The 14,209-nt window shown below is 44.4% G+C and overlaps 1 protein-coding gene across 4 annotated transcripts in view; it reads left to right on the top strand.

Moving 5' to 3' along the window:
- Positions 1 to 14,209, top strand: part of LOC134337716 (multiple epidermal growth factor-like domains protein 6) — a 456,826-nt gene that overhangs the window by 391,700 nt on the left and 50,917 nt on the right. For all 4 annotated transcript variants that reach the window (XM_063032924.1, XM_063032923.1, XM_063032922.1 and 1 more), the window contains 2 exons: positions 2,187 to 2,315; positions 4,807 to 4,938. In XM_063032924.1, the coding sequence (XP_062888994.1) occupies positions 2,187 to 2,315; positions 4,807 to 4,938 (261 nt within the window). The remainder of the gene's footprint in view (positions 1 to 2,186; positions 2,316 to 4,806; positions 4,939 to 14,209) is intronic.

The raw sequence follows: 14,209 nt of genomic DNA, 5'->3' as shown, positions 1-14,209 counted from the left end.
ACAGTCTTCCTGATATACAAATCTTGGATTGTGAAATCGTGTCATGGAAAGGACTCCCACTTACTTTTTCTGCAGCTTTGATGAACTACAGACCCCAAACCTGTCCTTTGTGTCTGAGGTGGCTGATATGGCCGGTGTTTGATCGAAAAATTTCGGATGCGCCACTGTAGAGTAGTGGTTAGAGCAATGCTGTTACAGCTCGAGGTGCCGGAGTTCAGAGTTCAATTCCTGCGTCGTCTGATAGGACTTTCTACGTCCTCCCCACGAACCGCGAGTGTTTCCTTCGGGTGCTCTGGTATCCTCCCACAGCCCAAAGCCGTACCAGTTCATAGGTTATTTGGTCATTGTAAATTGACCTGTGACTAGGCTAGGGGTAAATTGGTGGGTTGCTTTTCCAAGCTGTAACTCTAAATAAATAAAACAAGACAGAAAAATGGAGAATTAGGGATTGGGTGTGCTGGTTCAGTGTTTGAGCCAGGCTTTTGTGTGATCCTCACATATAGACTCAAAGTTCCCAAAATTCAAAGTAAATTTATTATCAAAGTGCGTATATATCACCACATACTACCCTGAGATTCATTTTCTTGCAGGCATTCACATTAGACCAAAGGAAAACGTGGCCCTGATGGTGGGTGCTCTTGATGAAGGATGCTGCTTTCTTGTGCCAGTGCTCTTTGTAGATATGCTCAATGGTGGGCAGGGCTTTCCCTGTGATGGACTCAGGGTCCCCCTGAATGTTACTTCTCCACCTTCAATGCTCATGACCAGGGATTCTCAAGCGTCAGTGACGATATTGCCCTTCTTCAAGGAGCCTTTAAAAAATCCTTGTTGGGTCTTTGACACCAAACACCTGATTTTCAAAGGGCGAAAGGATGAGGGGAATTGTGATTTCCATCATCGATGTTTGCCATTGTTGGGAGGTGGCGTCTGAAAATAGATCTACTTCCTTGCCATCTGCCTGAATTTAACTCCTGGTATGAAATTTCTCATTTTGTTCTCAGTAACTTTCTAAGGGAGAAACATTCAGATTTCCACTACCCAGATTCCTGCTTCTATGCAACTTTGTTGATTCTGAAGAACTGGGAATATCTGTGCTCTGGCACAGTTGGCTGAAATCAACCATTTCAACATGATCTCAAGATCATGCAGAGTTAATTGCCAGGAATTCCCCAGGAGTCTCTCTTCTGATGTCAACTCTCCAGAACTGATTACTCACTATTCTGATGACTGCAGCTCACCCAAGCAAGTTGGTATAACCCAGCAATACATTTCCGCCAGGTTCCACACTGCAGGTGTAACACCTGTCCATCAACACAATGCTGAGAACTTGGGTCGGGGTCTGTAATTCATCAAATGTGAGTGGGGGTCTGTCCCATGACAAGATTCTGGGATCTTGTACAGATTTTTCTTTCCATCTTTCCCACCGCTCTAATGTTACAGTGTGATGAAGGAATGCAACTGCCTTGCCTGCGTTCACTGTGCTGTCTCACTGTTAACCTTTCAGTGTCTGTACCCTGCCAGATTCCCTGCTCTTCATCTCCCGCCTTTGGATTTTTACTCAAGCTCCAGAGACACTAATGTTTTGTTTTACTCAGTGACCAGCTCTTCCCAGCCCCTCATGACCTTCACAAATTCTTCTTAGCTAATTAATCCTTCTTGCCTATCACCACCCCTAGTCCTCAAACTCAAATGTTGCGACTCTTTGGTTGAACTCAGCTGCTAGATCTGTCTAGACTTCTTTCTCTTCTCCTACCTGACACCACCAGCTTCCTTTCCTCAGGGGAACGTTGACTCAGACCATGAAAGGCCTACGTCAGGCATTTTCATGCCTTACAAGGCGCAGATTGGAAGTCTTCGTGGGGTGCCACTCCTTGCACAGACACTAGAGCAATGTGTGGTTAAGTGCCTTGCTCCAGGACACAACACGCTGCCTCAGCTGAGGCTCGAACTAGTGACCTTCAGATCACTAGATGAAGCCTTAACCACTTGGCCACGTGCCCAACACAAAGGGGATCCACAATGCCAGCCAACTACATCTTGGAAAACAGGGATATTATTACAAAGTTAGACATTAGAGAACAATTGAATCAAGTGTAAAATGAGACAAAGTTAATCTCTGTGTTAACTGTAATATTTTCCTTGTGATATTTTCAAGAATCCTGACTGGAGTCTGTTTTCTTTCGCAGTTTGCCAAGCAGGCCGATATGGCCCGGGCTGTCAAATGCAATGTGGATGTGAGAACAAGGGGCAGTGTGACCCTGTCACAGGACGCTGTAAGTGCTCTCCAGGATGGACTGGCCACAACTGCAGGAGAGGTAGGAGCCACTCACAGTTGGCTAGCTCCAGAACTTCTCAGCACCTCTGTCTTTTAGGATCTTTTTTAAACAATAATTTGCCAAAACAATTGGCTGTCTTTCTTTGGATCGATCTAACTTTGCTTGATCACACCTGTGTGGTACCCTTATTATACAGAAGGTGCTTTTCCAATGCAAATAGTTTTTATTGTGACATGGAAAGTGAACTGTTGCCTGAACCATCTGAAGCATTATTTAATGCACAGCAGCATCTGTATTAGACAGTCGGGATACGGTACTTGTGTTGGAAATACCTGACCGAGCCTTAAGTTTCTTGAGCCTTCTGCAATACTGGTTATGTCATAAATGACCGTTTCTGCAACTTTCACCCAGCTTTTCAACATGTTCCCTGAAACCTGAAGCAAATCCCATCCCCCACCCCCCAGTCCTGAAAGCTCCAGTTATCCTAACATGCACAGCCTGTTGGGGCAGACTTTCAGTACCCTGCGTTCAGTTTAGAGACACAAAATTGTAACAGGCCCTCTGGCCCAGTGAGCCTGCGCCGCCAAATTGCACCCATGTGACCTAAGCAATTGAACTATTAACCTGTACCTCTTCGGAATGTGGGAGGAAACCGGAGCACCCGGACAAAACCAGGGGGAAGAACGTACAAGCTCCTTACAGGCAGTGGCGCAAATGAACCTGCGCCCAAGGACTGGAAGCCCTGAAGTGGCCTGTCCTGGGCTTGGAGATCTGTCTATATGTGTGAGTGGCTGAGAGGATGGCAAAGGGGCTCGTTTTGCTGTGTTACTTTGTTTTGTTATTGTTTTCGCTGCTTGTGCTGTTCCTCTAAACATGGTGGGCACGTTTTTTGTGGCAACATGTGTGGACTGCCTCCAGCACATCCTTGGGTGTGTTGGTTGTACGTTTCGATGTACATGTGGTAAATAAATCTGAATTTGAATCTAAATTTATTCTATAATTTGGTCTGTTCCATATACTCTGGTTATTATTAAGGCATAAAACCTAAGATGGCCAAAACTGGTAGGTGGTAACAATCCAGTTCATATTTTTAATGGCACCAGAGATTCTGCAGATACGAGGTATCTTGAATAAGACACACAAAACACTGGAAGAACTCAACGAGTCAGGTGGTCTCAGCCCAAAACAACGACTATTTATTTCCCGTACAGATGCCGCCTGACCTGCTGAGTTTCTCCAGCATTTTGTGTGTGTTGCTCACATTACTAACATGCTGGATGCTACGATGCAGTATAAAGTGCCCTAGGAAAGGGACTGTATTGGGACAATGTAAGATTGTATTCATTGTCCCTAAGGCTTTATATGGGACTACTCACCTCTGTGCCGATGGTGTACTCGTGGTCAGGAGGAGACGGAAGGCAAAGTATGTGATGAGGATGAAAACTGAGTGGTGAGACTTTCCCCATCATTTCACCTTTCCTTCCTTAGCTGGAATGTTCACAGGTTGGAGCTCCTGGGCAGTGTTCTGTAAGTTCCATCTCTCATGGCCGTGGCCTGGCAGAGGTTAAAAAGATGGGCACTGAGTTCAGAGGCGGGGGCACTCTGCACGTTTGAGCACTGGAGATGCCCTATTGAGATGGGTGGTACTGATGAACACTCAGAAGACTGTTGAGTATTGTTGAACCATTTTGAGGAGTCTTAAGGCTATAGATTGTTCATCCACTGGCCAGTCTGGTTTTCAAGTGTTGATATGTTTGCCCAGTTTAAAACTTGAGTCAGTGGTAATCCCAAGATATTAGAACATGGAATAGTATAGCACAGTACAGGCCCTTTGGCCCACAATGTTGTGCTGACTCTCAGACCCTGCCTCCCATATAACCCCCCACCTTAAATTCCTCCATATACCTGTCTAGTAATCTCTTAAACTTCACTGGTGTATCTGCCTCCACCACTGACTCAGGCAGTGCATTCCACACACCAACCACTTCTCTGAGTAAAAAACCTTCCTCTAATATCCCCCTTGAACTTCCCACCCCTTACCTTAAAGCCATGTCCTCTTGTATTGAGCAGTGGTGCCCTGGGGAAGAGGTGCTGGCCATCCACTCTATCTATTCCTCTTATTATCTTATACACCTCTATCATGTCTCCTCTCATCCTCCTTCTCTCCAAAGAGTACAGCTCTAGCTCCCTTAATCTCTGATCATAATGCATACTCTCTAAACCAGACAGCATCCTGGTAAATCTCCTCTGTACCCTTTCCAATGCTTCCACATCCTTCCTACAGTGAGGCGACTAGAACTGGACACAGTACTCCAAGTGTGGCCCAACCAGAGTTTTATAGAGCTGCATCATTACATCGCGACTTTTAAACTCTATCCCTCGACTTATGAAAGCTAACACCCCATAAGCTTTCTTAACTACCCTATCCATCTGTATTGACTATGTGTGTGCTGGCAAGTGCAACCAGTAAATTCTGAGCCTTGTTGGTACATAGCCCAGGACAATGACTGTTGCTTTTGTTTATTTTAAGCCTGCGATGCCGGCCAATGGGGTCCAGACTGTTTGAGCGCTTGTGACTGCAGGAACAGTGATGGGAGCTGCCATGTCATCACTGGACAGTGCATCTGTGAGGCAGGTTTTACTGCCCAACGCTGTGACCAGAGTAAGTACCTTTAGGAAGTAGAAGGCTGAAGGTCACTTCATCAACTTGCTCCACCAGAACTGAGCATCATCTTGTTAGAGCAAATGTCAAGAATCTAATTGACTTCTTCTCATTTCTAATTATAACAAAGTCAAAATCAAGTTTATTGTCCTCGGCACAAGTACATGTATGCAGAGGTGTAATGAAATGACCTACTTGCAGTTACACCACAAGTATATAGCATCAAAGACACAACATTCGAAAGGAAAACATAAATTATACAGTACAAGAAAGAACATAATATATACAGAAAGGTGCCGGTAAAAGGCCACCTGCCCTGTTCATGGACTGTTTGGCTTATTCCCATCATAGCATCCATACCAGGACCACCAGGTTCAAAAAAACAGTAACATTCCCCGAACAGTAAGGCTGATCAACAGCTCCACCCACTTTCAGATGGTGACGAGGATGTGTACAGGAAGGTTGGCTGAATGGTGCTGCAGTAACAACCTTGCACTCAATGTCAGTAAACCAACAAATTGATTCTGGACTTCAGGAAGGGTAGGTTGAGGGAACAGACTCCAGTCCTCATCGAGGGATTAGGAGTGCAAAGGGTAAGTGGTTTCAAATTACTGGGAGTCAACATCTCTTAGGGTCTATCCTGGGCTCAATATATTGATGCAATTACAAAGAAGAATTGCAGTGGCTGTATTCCATTAGGGGTTTGAGAAGATTTGGTATGTCACCAAAGGCTTTCGCAAGTTTCTACAGGTATACCAAGGAGAACGTTCTAGCTGCTGCAGCATCATCTGGTATGGGGGGGTGGGGGAGCACTGCGCAGGATCGAAATAAGCTGCAGAAAGTTGTAAACTCAGTCAGCTCCATGATGGGCTTTTGGCTCCCCAGCATCCAGGACATCTTCAAGGACTCATGCCTCAAAGAGACAGTATCCATCATTATGGATCCCCGTCCTCCTCCTCTCATTGCTGCCATCCTGGAGGTACAAAAAGCCCAAAGGCACACACTCAACATTTCAAGAACAGCTCCGCTCCTCCACCATCAGATTTCTGAATAGACAATGAACCCATGAACCTCAGTATTTTCCCCTACTCTTTTGCACTGCTTATTTAATTCATTTTTAATATTTAATTTTTATTGTAATTTATGGTTTTTATTAATGTATTCTCTGTCTTATTTTGTTTTTTTGTGCTTTGTCAGATCCTGATTATTTCGTTCTCCTATACATTTTTGTTCTGGTATTGGCTTTAAACAATCTTGAACCTTGAAAAGTCTATTGTAGTACAAAGTGGAGAGGGTGTTGCTCTACTGGGCTGGGCTGATGATTAGGGTTGTGCAGGTTGGTTCAAGAACCAAATGGTAGAAGGGAAGGAGCACATGGATATACTGTAGGTGTGCTACTCAGTTCCCAGACCACACTCCTCGGGGGAATTGCTATACACTTGGAAAAGTAATTCATGCTGTTCATATGCAGACTAAACAGGGAAAATCTATTCCCTTTCTAACGTCACTAATGCTTTACCTCAGGTAGTTAATTTTTCCACAGCTGTTTGTGAGACTCTGTTGTGTTAATCTAAGCTCCCCATGTTAAATCAGTGCAACTCATTGGACCTGTGGTTATGGAAGGTGCTATATAAATACCAATCATTTTCACCTTACAAACACGGCTTGGTCAGAGAATATCATGGATTCCAAAAGTAGCTTGTCCCGTGACGCAGCTTAACTTTAGAGTCTAAAGCCGAGAATTGACTTTCACATATTTTTATAGAACATAGAATAGTACAGCACAGTACAGGCCCTTCAGCCCACATTGTTGTGCCAACCCTCAAACCCTGCCTCCCATATAACCTCCCACCTTAAATTCCTCCATATAGCTGTCCAGTAGTCTCTTAAATCTCACTAGTGTATCTGCCTCCACCACCGACTCAGGCAGTGTATTCCATGCACCAACCACTCTCCGAGTAAAAAACCTTCCTCTAATATCCCCCTTGAACTTCCCACCCCTTACCTTAAAGCCATGTCCCCTTGTATTGAGCAGTGGTGCCCTAGGGAAGAGGGGCTAGCTATCCACTCTATCTATTCCTCTTAATATCTTGTATACCTCTATCATGTCTCCTGTCATCCTCCTTCTCTCCAAAGAGTAAAGCCCTAGCTCCCTTAATCTCTGATCATAATGCATACTCTCTAAACCAGGCAGCATCCTGGTAAATCTCCTCTGTACCCTTTCCAATGCTTCCACATCCTTCCTATAGTGAGGTGACCAGAACTGGACACAGTACTCCAAGTGTGGCCTAACCAGAGTTTTATAGAGCTACATCATTACCTCGCGGCTCTTTAAGTCTATCCCTCGACTTATGAAAGCTAACACCCCATAAGCTTTCTTAACTACCCTATCCACCTGTGAGGCAACTTTCAGGAATCTGTGGACATGTACCCCCAGTTCCCTCTGCTCCTTCACACTACCAAGTACCCTGCCATTTACTTTGTACTCTGCCTTGGATTCTGTCCTTCCAAAATGTACCACCTCACACTTCTCCGGGTTGAACTCCATCTGCCACTTCTCAGCCCACTTCTGCATCCTATCAATGTCTCGCTGCAATCTTCGACAATCCTCTACACTATCTACAACACCACCAAACTTTGTGTCGTCTGCAAACTTGCCAACCCACCCTTCTACCCCCACATCCAGGTCGTTATTAAAAATCACGAAAAGTAGAGGTCCCAGAACCGATCCTTGTGGGACACCACTAGTCGCAACCCTCCAATCCAAATGTACTCCCTCCACCACCACCCTCTGCCTTCTGCAGGCAAGCCAATTCTGAATCTACCTGGCCAAACTTCCCTGCCTTCTGACTTTTTGTTGGTCTAAGAGGATGTTGCTTGGTTGGCATCTGTCTGTCTCGAAGGACAATGGGTGATGATGATCATCATCACAAGTCTGGGTGGAAGGTATGGGGATCCTGAGATAGCCAGTCGCCAAGATCCCCCTCTCAGCCTCACTGGTGTAGTCCAAAGGAAAGCTTATGGGGCAATATGTTTGGCACCAGCTTGGCTGCAGGAGCTGCCGGAAGGATGTTCAATGACATCCAGCTGCCTCAGGGGCTCCTCTCCGGATTTGCTGTCTGGGTTTACTCCAATAGCCTTTGTCTCTCCTGAGGCTGCCCACAAGGCAGTGGGGCTATTTACCCATAGCTGGGGATCTGGTTCACGAGCACCAGGGTGTGTCGACACGCTGGTGGGCCTGAGTGCCATGTGTGCATGGGCCAGGCCTCCCTCCTGTCCTCTGTAGTTCAGCCTGAGTCCGAAAGGAGTTCAGTTTCCATGTGTCGCCAGCGAGGAGGCACTGCAGGAGGCTTGCTGTTGGGGAGGCTATGCACTGGCAGGGAGAGACTTACACATTCAGCTCTCCTTTTTGCAAGCCTGCTGGCCAGTGGTGAAACCTGAAAGTGAGAGTGAGAGTGACACTACACTGCCATACTAGGTGCGTCACAACAGCCATTTGACACACAGTAAGCGGATAATATGATGCCAAATAAGGAGGCATTATAGTGAGATAGTCTTACTTTAAAAAATCACACTGGTAGTATCCAGGATGTCTTCAAGGAGAAAAACCTCAAAAAGGTGGCATCCATCATTAAGGATCCCTTTCACCCAGGTCTTGCCCTGTTCTCATTACTACCATCAGGAAGGAGGTACAGAAGCCAGAAGGCACTCACTCAACGATTCAGGAACAGCTTCTTTCCCACTGCCATCCGATTTCTGAATGGACATTGAACCCATAAACACTACCTCACTACTTGTTAATTTTTATTTTGCACTACTTATTTAATTTAACGATATATATATATACACACACTTACAGTAATTCATGTTTTTTCTATTGTTATAGTCATAGTCATACTTTATTGATCCCGAGGGAAATTGGTTTTCATTACAGTTGCACCAAAAATCGATATGTTTTACATTGTACTGCTACCACACCAAACAACACATTTCATGATATATGCCAGTGATATTAAACCTGATTCTGATTCTGATGTTTTTGTTTTCATTGTTAAACCATCACACACTGTTCTCTAGAGCATAGCTGAGCAATGTTAATGTGAGCTGACTCCATGATAATCACACTGAGAAATAATACTGTATCAGGGTGAATTGCCACAGGAGATGTCCAATCCAATTTCCTGATTGATGCGTTTTAAAACAAAAATGGATGCAAACACTTCAAAATCTATACAGAATGATTTCCATGCAAACATTTAAGCTGAACATCCACCGATGGTTTTTTTTCTAATTCAGCCACTAAGCTTAAGAGTTCATTTAGCATTATTGTATGCATTTGGTAATTAACTAAATCACAGAGGTTGTATTGCATTGGAAACAGAGAAACAGGCCATTCAACACACAATCCTGCTCCATCTTTCCTCTAATCTCATGAATGCATATTTCCATTGCTTCCTCCCTCATGACCTCTCTGGCTTTCTCTCAAGTGCATCTTTGACAGCTGCCTGAACCGCTCTGTGGACACGCCTGGTGCTCGTGAACCAGATCCCCAACTACGGGTAAATAGCCCTACAGCCTTGTGGGCAGCCTCAGTGGAGACAAAGGCTGCGGGAGCAAACCCAGACAGCAAATCCCAAGGGAAGCCCCTCAGGTGACTGGACGTCATTGAACATCCTTCCGGCAGCTCCTGCAGCCAAGCTGGTACCAAACGTATGGCTTCACTTTCCTTTGGAACCCTCCAGTGAAGCCAAGAGGGGGATCTTGATGACTGGGCATCTCAGGATCTTCATACCTTCCACCCAGGCTTGTGATGATGATCATATATAACCATATAACAATTACAGCACGGAAAGAGGCCATCTCGGCCCTTCTAGTCCATGCCGAACTCTTACTCTCATCTAGTCCCACTGACCTGCACTCAGCCCATAACCATCTATTCCTTTCCTGTCCATATAGTTGTCCAATTTAACTTTAAATGACAACATTGAACCTGCCTCAACCACTTCTGCTGGAAGCTCGTTCCACACAGCTACCACTCTCTGAGTAAAGAAGTTTCCCCTCATGTTACCCCTAAACTTTTGCCCTTTCACTCTCAACTCATGTCCTCTTGTTTGCATCTCCCCCACTCTCAAAGCCTATCCACGTCAACTCTATCTATCCCCCTCATAATTTTAAATACCTCTATCAAGTCACCCATTGTCTTTCGAGACAGACGGATGCCAACCAAGCAACATCCTCTTAGACCAATAAAGATAAGTGAAATTCAATTCTCGGCTTTAGACTCTAAAATCAAACTGCTTCACGGGACAAGCTACTTTTGGAATCCATGATATTCACTGGCCAAGCTGTGCTTGTAAGATGAAGTGATTTGTATCTCTAACCGTAGGTCCAATGAGTTGTACTGCCATAACATGGGGAGCTTAGATTAACACAACAGGGTCTCACAAACAGCAGTGGAAAAATTCTTACCATTCTCCAAATAGAGAATTTTTTCCTGAATGGCTTATTAGTATGCAGATGATGTTCTAGTAAAAGAATCTTTTTATGCTAATCTATTATTCTATATTTATATATTTATAATCTATATTTTTATGCTAATCTATTAATCTATAAGAATTATAAAATAAAATCACTTCCTCCACCGAAAAAAAATCTCCTCAGTTATCTATTGTTTAGAAGCTACTGATGCGGCTTTATAAGGCATTGGACAGACTGTGCTTGGAGTACTGCGAGCAGTATTTGGGTCCCTTATCTAAGAAGGGATGGACTGGCGTTGGAGAGGTTCCAGAGGAGGTTCACAGGAATGATCCTGAGAATGAAAGTGTTAACGTATGAGGAGTATTTGATGGCTCTGACCCTGTACTCGCTGGAGTTTAGAAGAAAGAGGGGGAGGGGGTCCCATTGAAACCTGCAAAATATTGAGAAGTCTAGTTAGGGTGGATGTGGAGAGGATGTTTCCTACAGGGAGGAGGTTGAGGACCAGAGGGTGCAGCCTCAGAGTAGAAGAATGTTCCTTTAGAACAGAGATAAGGAGGAATTTCTTTATCAGAGAGTGATGAGTCAGTGGAATTCATTGGTGTAGGCGGCTACCTAGGCCACGTTATTAGGTGTATTTAAAGTGGAGGTTGATAGGTACTTGATTAGTCAATATGTCAAAGGTTATGGGGAGAAGACAGGAAAATGGGACTGATAAATCAGCCATGATGGAATGGTGGAGCAGACCTGATGGGCCAAATGGCATAATTCTGCTCCTATGTCTTATGTCTTGTATCTTAAGACTGAATGTGTTCCGCATAACTACATTGGACTTGGGATCGCTGCCATTTCTGTGTGGCTGTACTCTGATTTAGTTAATCTCAGCCCACTTCTGATGCTGAACTGCTTTTCTCATCAAAGCAACCATTAGGATATAGAAATAATTCACATCTGGGGAAGATTTAGCATGCAATTTGTCCCAGCGAGTTTGCTTGGCCGAGCTCTATGGCACTTAAGAGGGCATTGTTTTCTGCCAAGTTCAACAGAGAGCAAATCAAGTGATGAAAGGAGAAGAGTAATAAATACCTTTGCAACAGTGGCACTTTCATGACCTTCTCCTGTAGCGTTTAAAATGCTGAGATGTATCGCCAAGTGTCGGTGAAACTGGATTCCAAAGATGAACAGTACAAATAATAATAAATATCCGTATATTGGGACCTTATGTGTGCAAAGAGTGGGGTATTCTTGTCAGGTTTCCAATGGAGCAAGATTCCATACATAGCATAATTGTTTTCATTTTTAGACATAAATGTTACCTTGGGAGTATAGTAGGAAACTGAGATGTCGTTGTGGACTCCTCTGAGCTGACAATTAGGCAGACAAATGACTTTGATTCAGAAGTGGTGTGCTCTAAATTGAACAGCAGAACCCAAGTTGGATCCAAGGGATTCCTGGCATATTTTGAATTGGAGTGTGGGGGTTGTGGGGCTGTGGTGGGGAGAGGACCTTTCCATCATTAAACAGCGCATTAGATGCATGCACTGAGACACCATCAATGTGAGGTGAAGAGCCAAAGCAATTGTATTCAGGGTACTGCCGCAGTAGATCAAAATATTAGCATCTGTAGTGTTCCTTTCCTGACTAGGAAGTCTCTGAGTTTCCCACTCAGAAAGAAGTCCTGTGTAAATGAGGCAAGGCTTTAAGAGTGAAGACGCAATGCCAATTTCAGCCCAAACTCTGATCACACGAATTGGAATCCTTCACTTGCCTTCTACTGCAATTCCATTATGGTCTACCTAGCTGTGACCTTGTACCATATTGTCAAATCGGGGCAGCACAGTATCACAACACTTTACAATACCACCAACCCAGCTTCAATTCCCGCCACTGCCTGTAAGGAGTTTGTATGTTCTCCCCCGCGACCGCGTGGGTTTCCTCCGGGTGTTCCGGTTTCCTCCCACAGTCCAAAGCCGTACCAGCTGATAGGTTAATTGGTCATTGTAAATTGTCCTGTGATTAGGCTAGGGTTAAATTGGGGGTTGCTGGGTGGCGTGGCTCAAAGGGTACTTTCTTTGCACTCTGTTAGGTTTACTTTGTTCTACCTCAATATACTGTGTAATGAATCGATCTGTTAACAGTATACCTTGATTCATATTGACAATAATAAATCAATTAATTATTCCAATTGGGTTATGATATCTAAAGTAATTTCCAAGTATCAGAAACAGGTTGTCTGATGAATATACTTTAATATAAGTTATGCTAATAATAGACAGCAGGAGTGTGGAGATTTAAGTGTCTCATAATTCAGTCTGAGAAAATCTTTTAAACTTTAACACAACACTGCTTCCTAAAGACAGCCATTATACTGGAATATTCAGTCTCCTACCAGACCTCACTCAGTTGCAGTGTCTTAGACTTAAACCTGGTTAGTTTCTTGGACCAGTCTTAACCTGTCATTGCCTAGGACCCAGTGATAACCTAGTCACCTTGTCTCTCAGCCCACGGATGACCCAGTTACTACTGTTTCTCAGTGATATCCCAGTAACAGTGTCTCAGCTCAATGATAGCCCAGTCAAAACACCTCAGGCACGGCAATCACCCAATCAGGGTATCAAAGCCCACTGGTAACTCAGTCACAGGGCCATAAACCCAGTGATTAATTTGGTTAGAATATCTCAACCTACAGTTACTGTTAGAATTCAATAATAGCCTAGTATCAGTGTTTCACCTCAGTTGTAACCCGCCTTAGTCCCAATGATAGATAATCCCCTCGCAAGGGAAGCGAGGGAGGAAATTGATGAACCTCTGGCAATGATCTTTGCATCATCAGTGGGGACAGGAGAGGTTCAGGAGGATTGGAGGGTTGTGGAAGTTGTTCCCTTATTCAAGAAAGGGAGTAGAGACAGCTCAGGACATTATACACCAGTGAGTCTTACTTCAGTGGTTGGTAAGTTGATGGAAAAGATCCTGAGATGCAGGATTTATGAACATTTGGAGAGGCATAATATGATTAGGAATAGTCAGTATGGCTTTGTCAAAGGCAGGTCGTGCCTCATGAGACTGATCGAATTTTCTGAGGATGTGACTAAACACATCGATGGAGGTGGATCAGTAGAAGTAGTGTATATGGATTTCAGCAAGGCATTTGATAAGGTACCCCATGCAAGGCTTATTGAGAAAGCAAGGAGGCATGGGATCCAAGGGGACATTGCTTTGTGGATCCAGAATTAGCTTGCTCACAGAAGGCAAAGACTGGTTGTAGACGGGTCATATTCTGCATGGAGGTCGGCGACCAGTGGTGCGCCTCAGGGATCTGTTCTGGGACCCCTACTCTTTGTGATTTTTATAAGTGACCTGGATGAGGAAGTGGAGGGATGGGTTAATAAATTTGCTGATGACACAAAGGTTGGGGGTGTTGTGGATAGTGTAGAGGGCTGTCAGAGGTTACAGAGGGACATTGATAGGATGTAAAACTGGGCTGAGAAGTGGCAGGTGGAGTTCAACCTAGATAGGTGTAAGGTGGTTCATTTTGGTAGGTCAAATATGATGACAGAATATAGTATTAATGGTAAGACTCTTGGCAGTGTGGAGGATCAGAGGGATCTTGGGGTTTGAGTTAATAGGACACTCAAAGCTGCTGCGTAGGTTGACTCTGTGGTTAAGAAGGCATACGGTGCATTGGCCTTCATCAATTGTGGGATTGAGAGGTAATGTTGCAGCTATATAGGACACTGGTCAGACCCCACTTGGAGTACTGTGCTCAGTTCTAGTTGCCTCACTACAGGAAGGATAT

This window comes from Mobula hypostoma, chromosome 25 (genome assembly GCF_963921235.1).
Source record: "Mobula hypostoma chromosome 25, sMobHyp1.1, whole genome shotgun sequence".
Classification (NCBI taxonomy): Eukaryota; Metazoa; Chordata; class Chondrichthyes; order Myliobatiformes; family Myliobatidae; genus Mobula; species Mobula hypostoma.
Note: the sequence above shows the minus strand (reverse complement) of the source record. Positions and strands in the feature narration are given on the sequence as shown.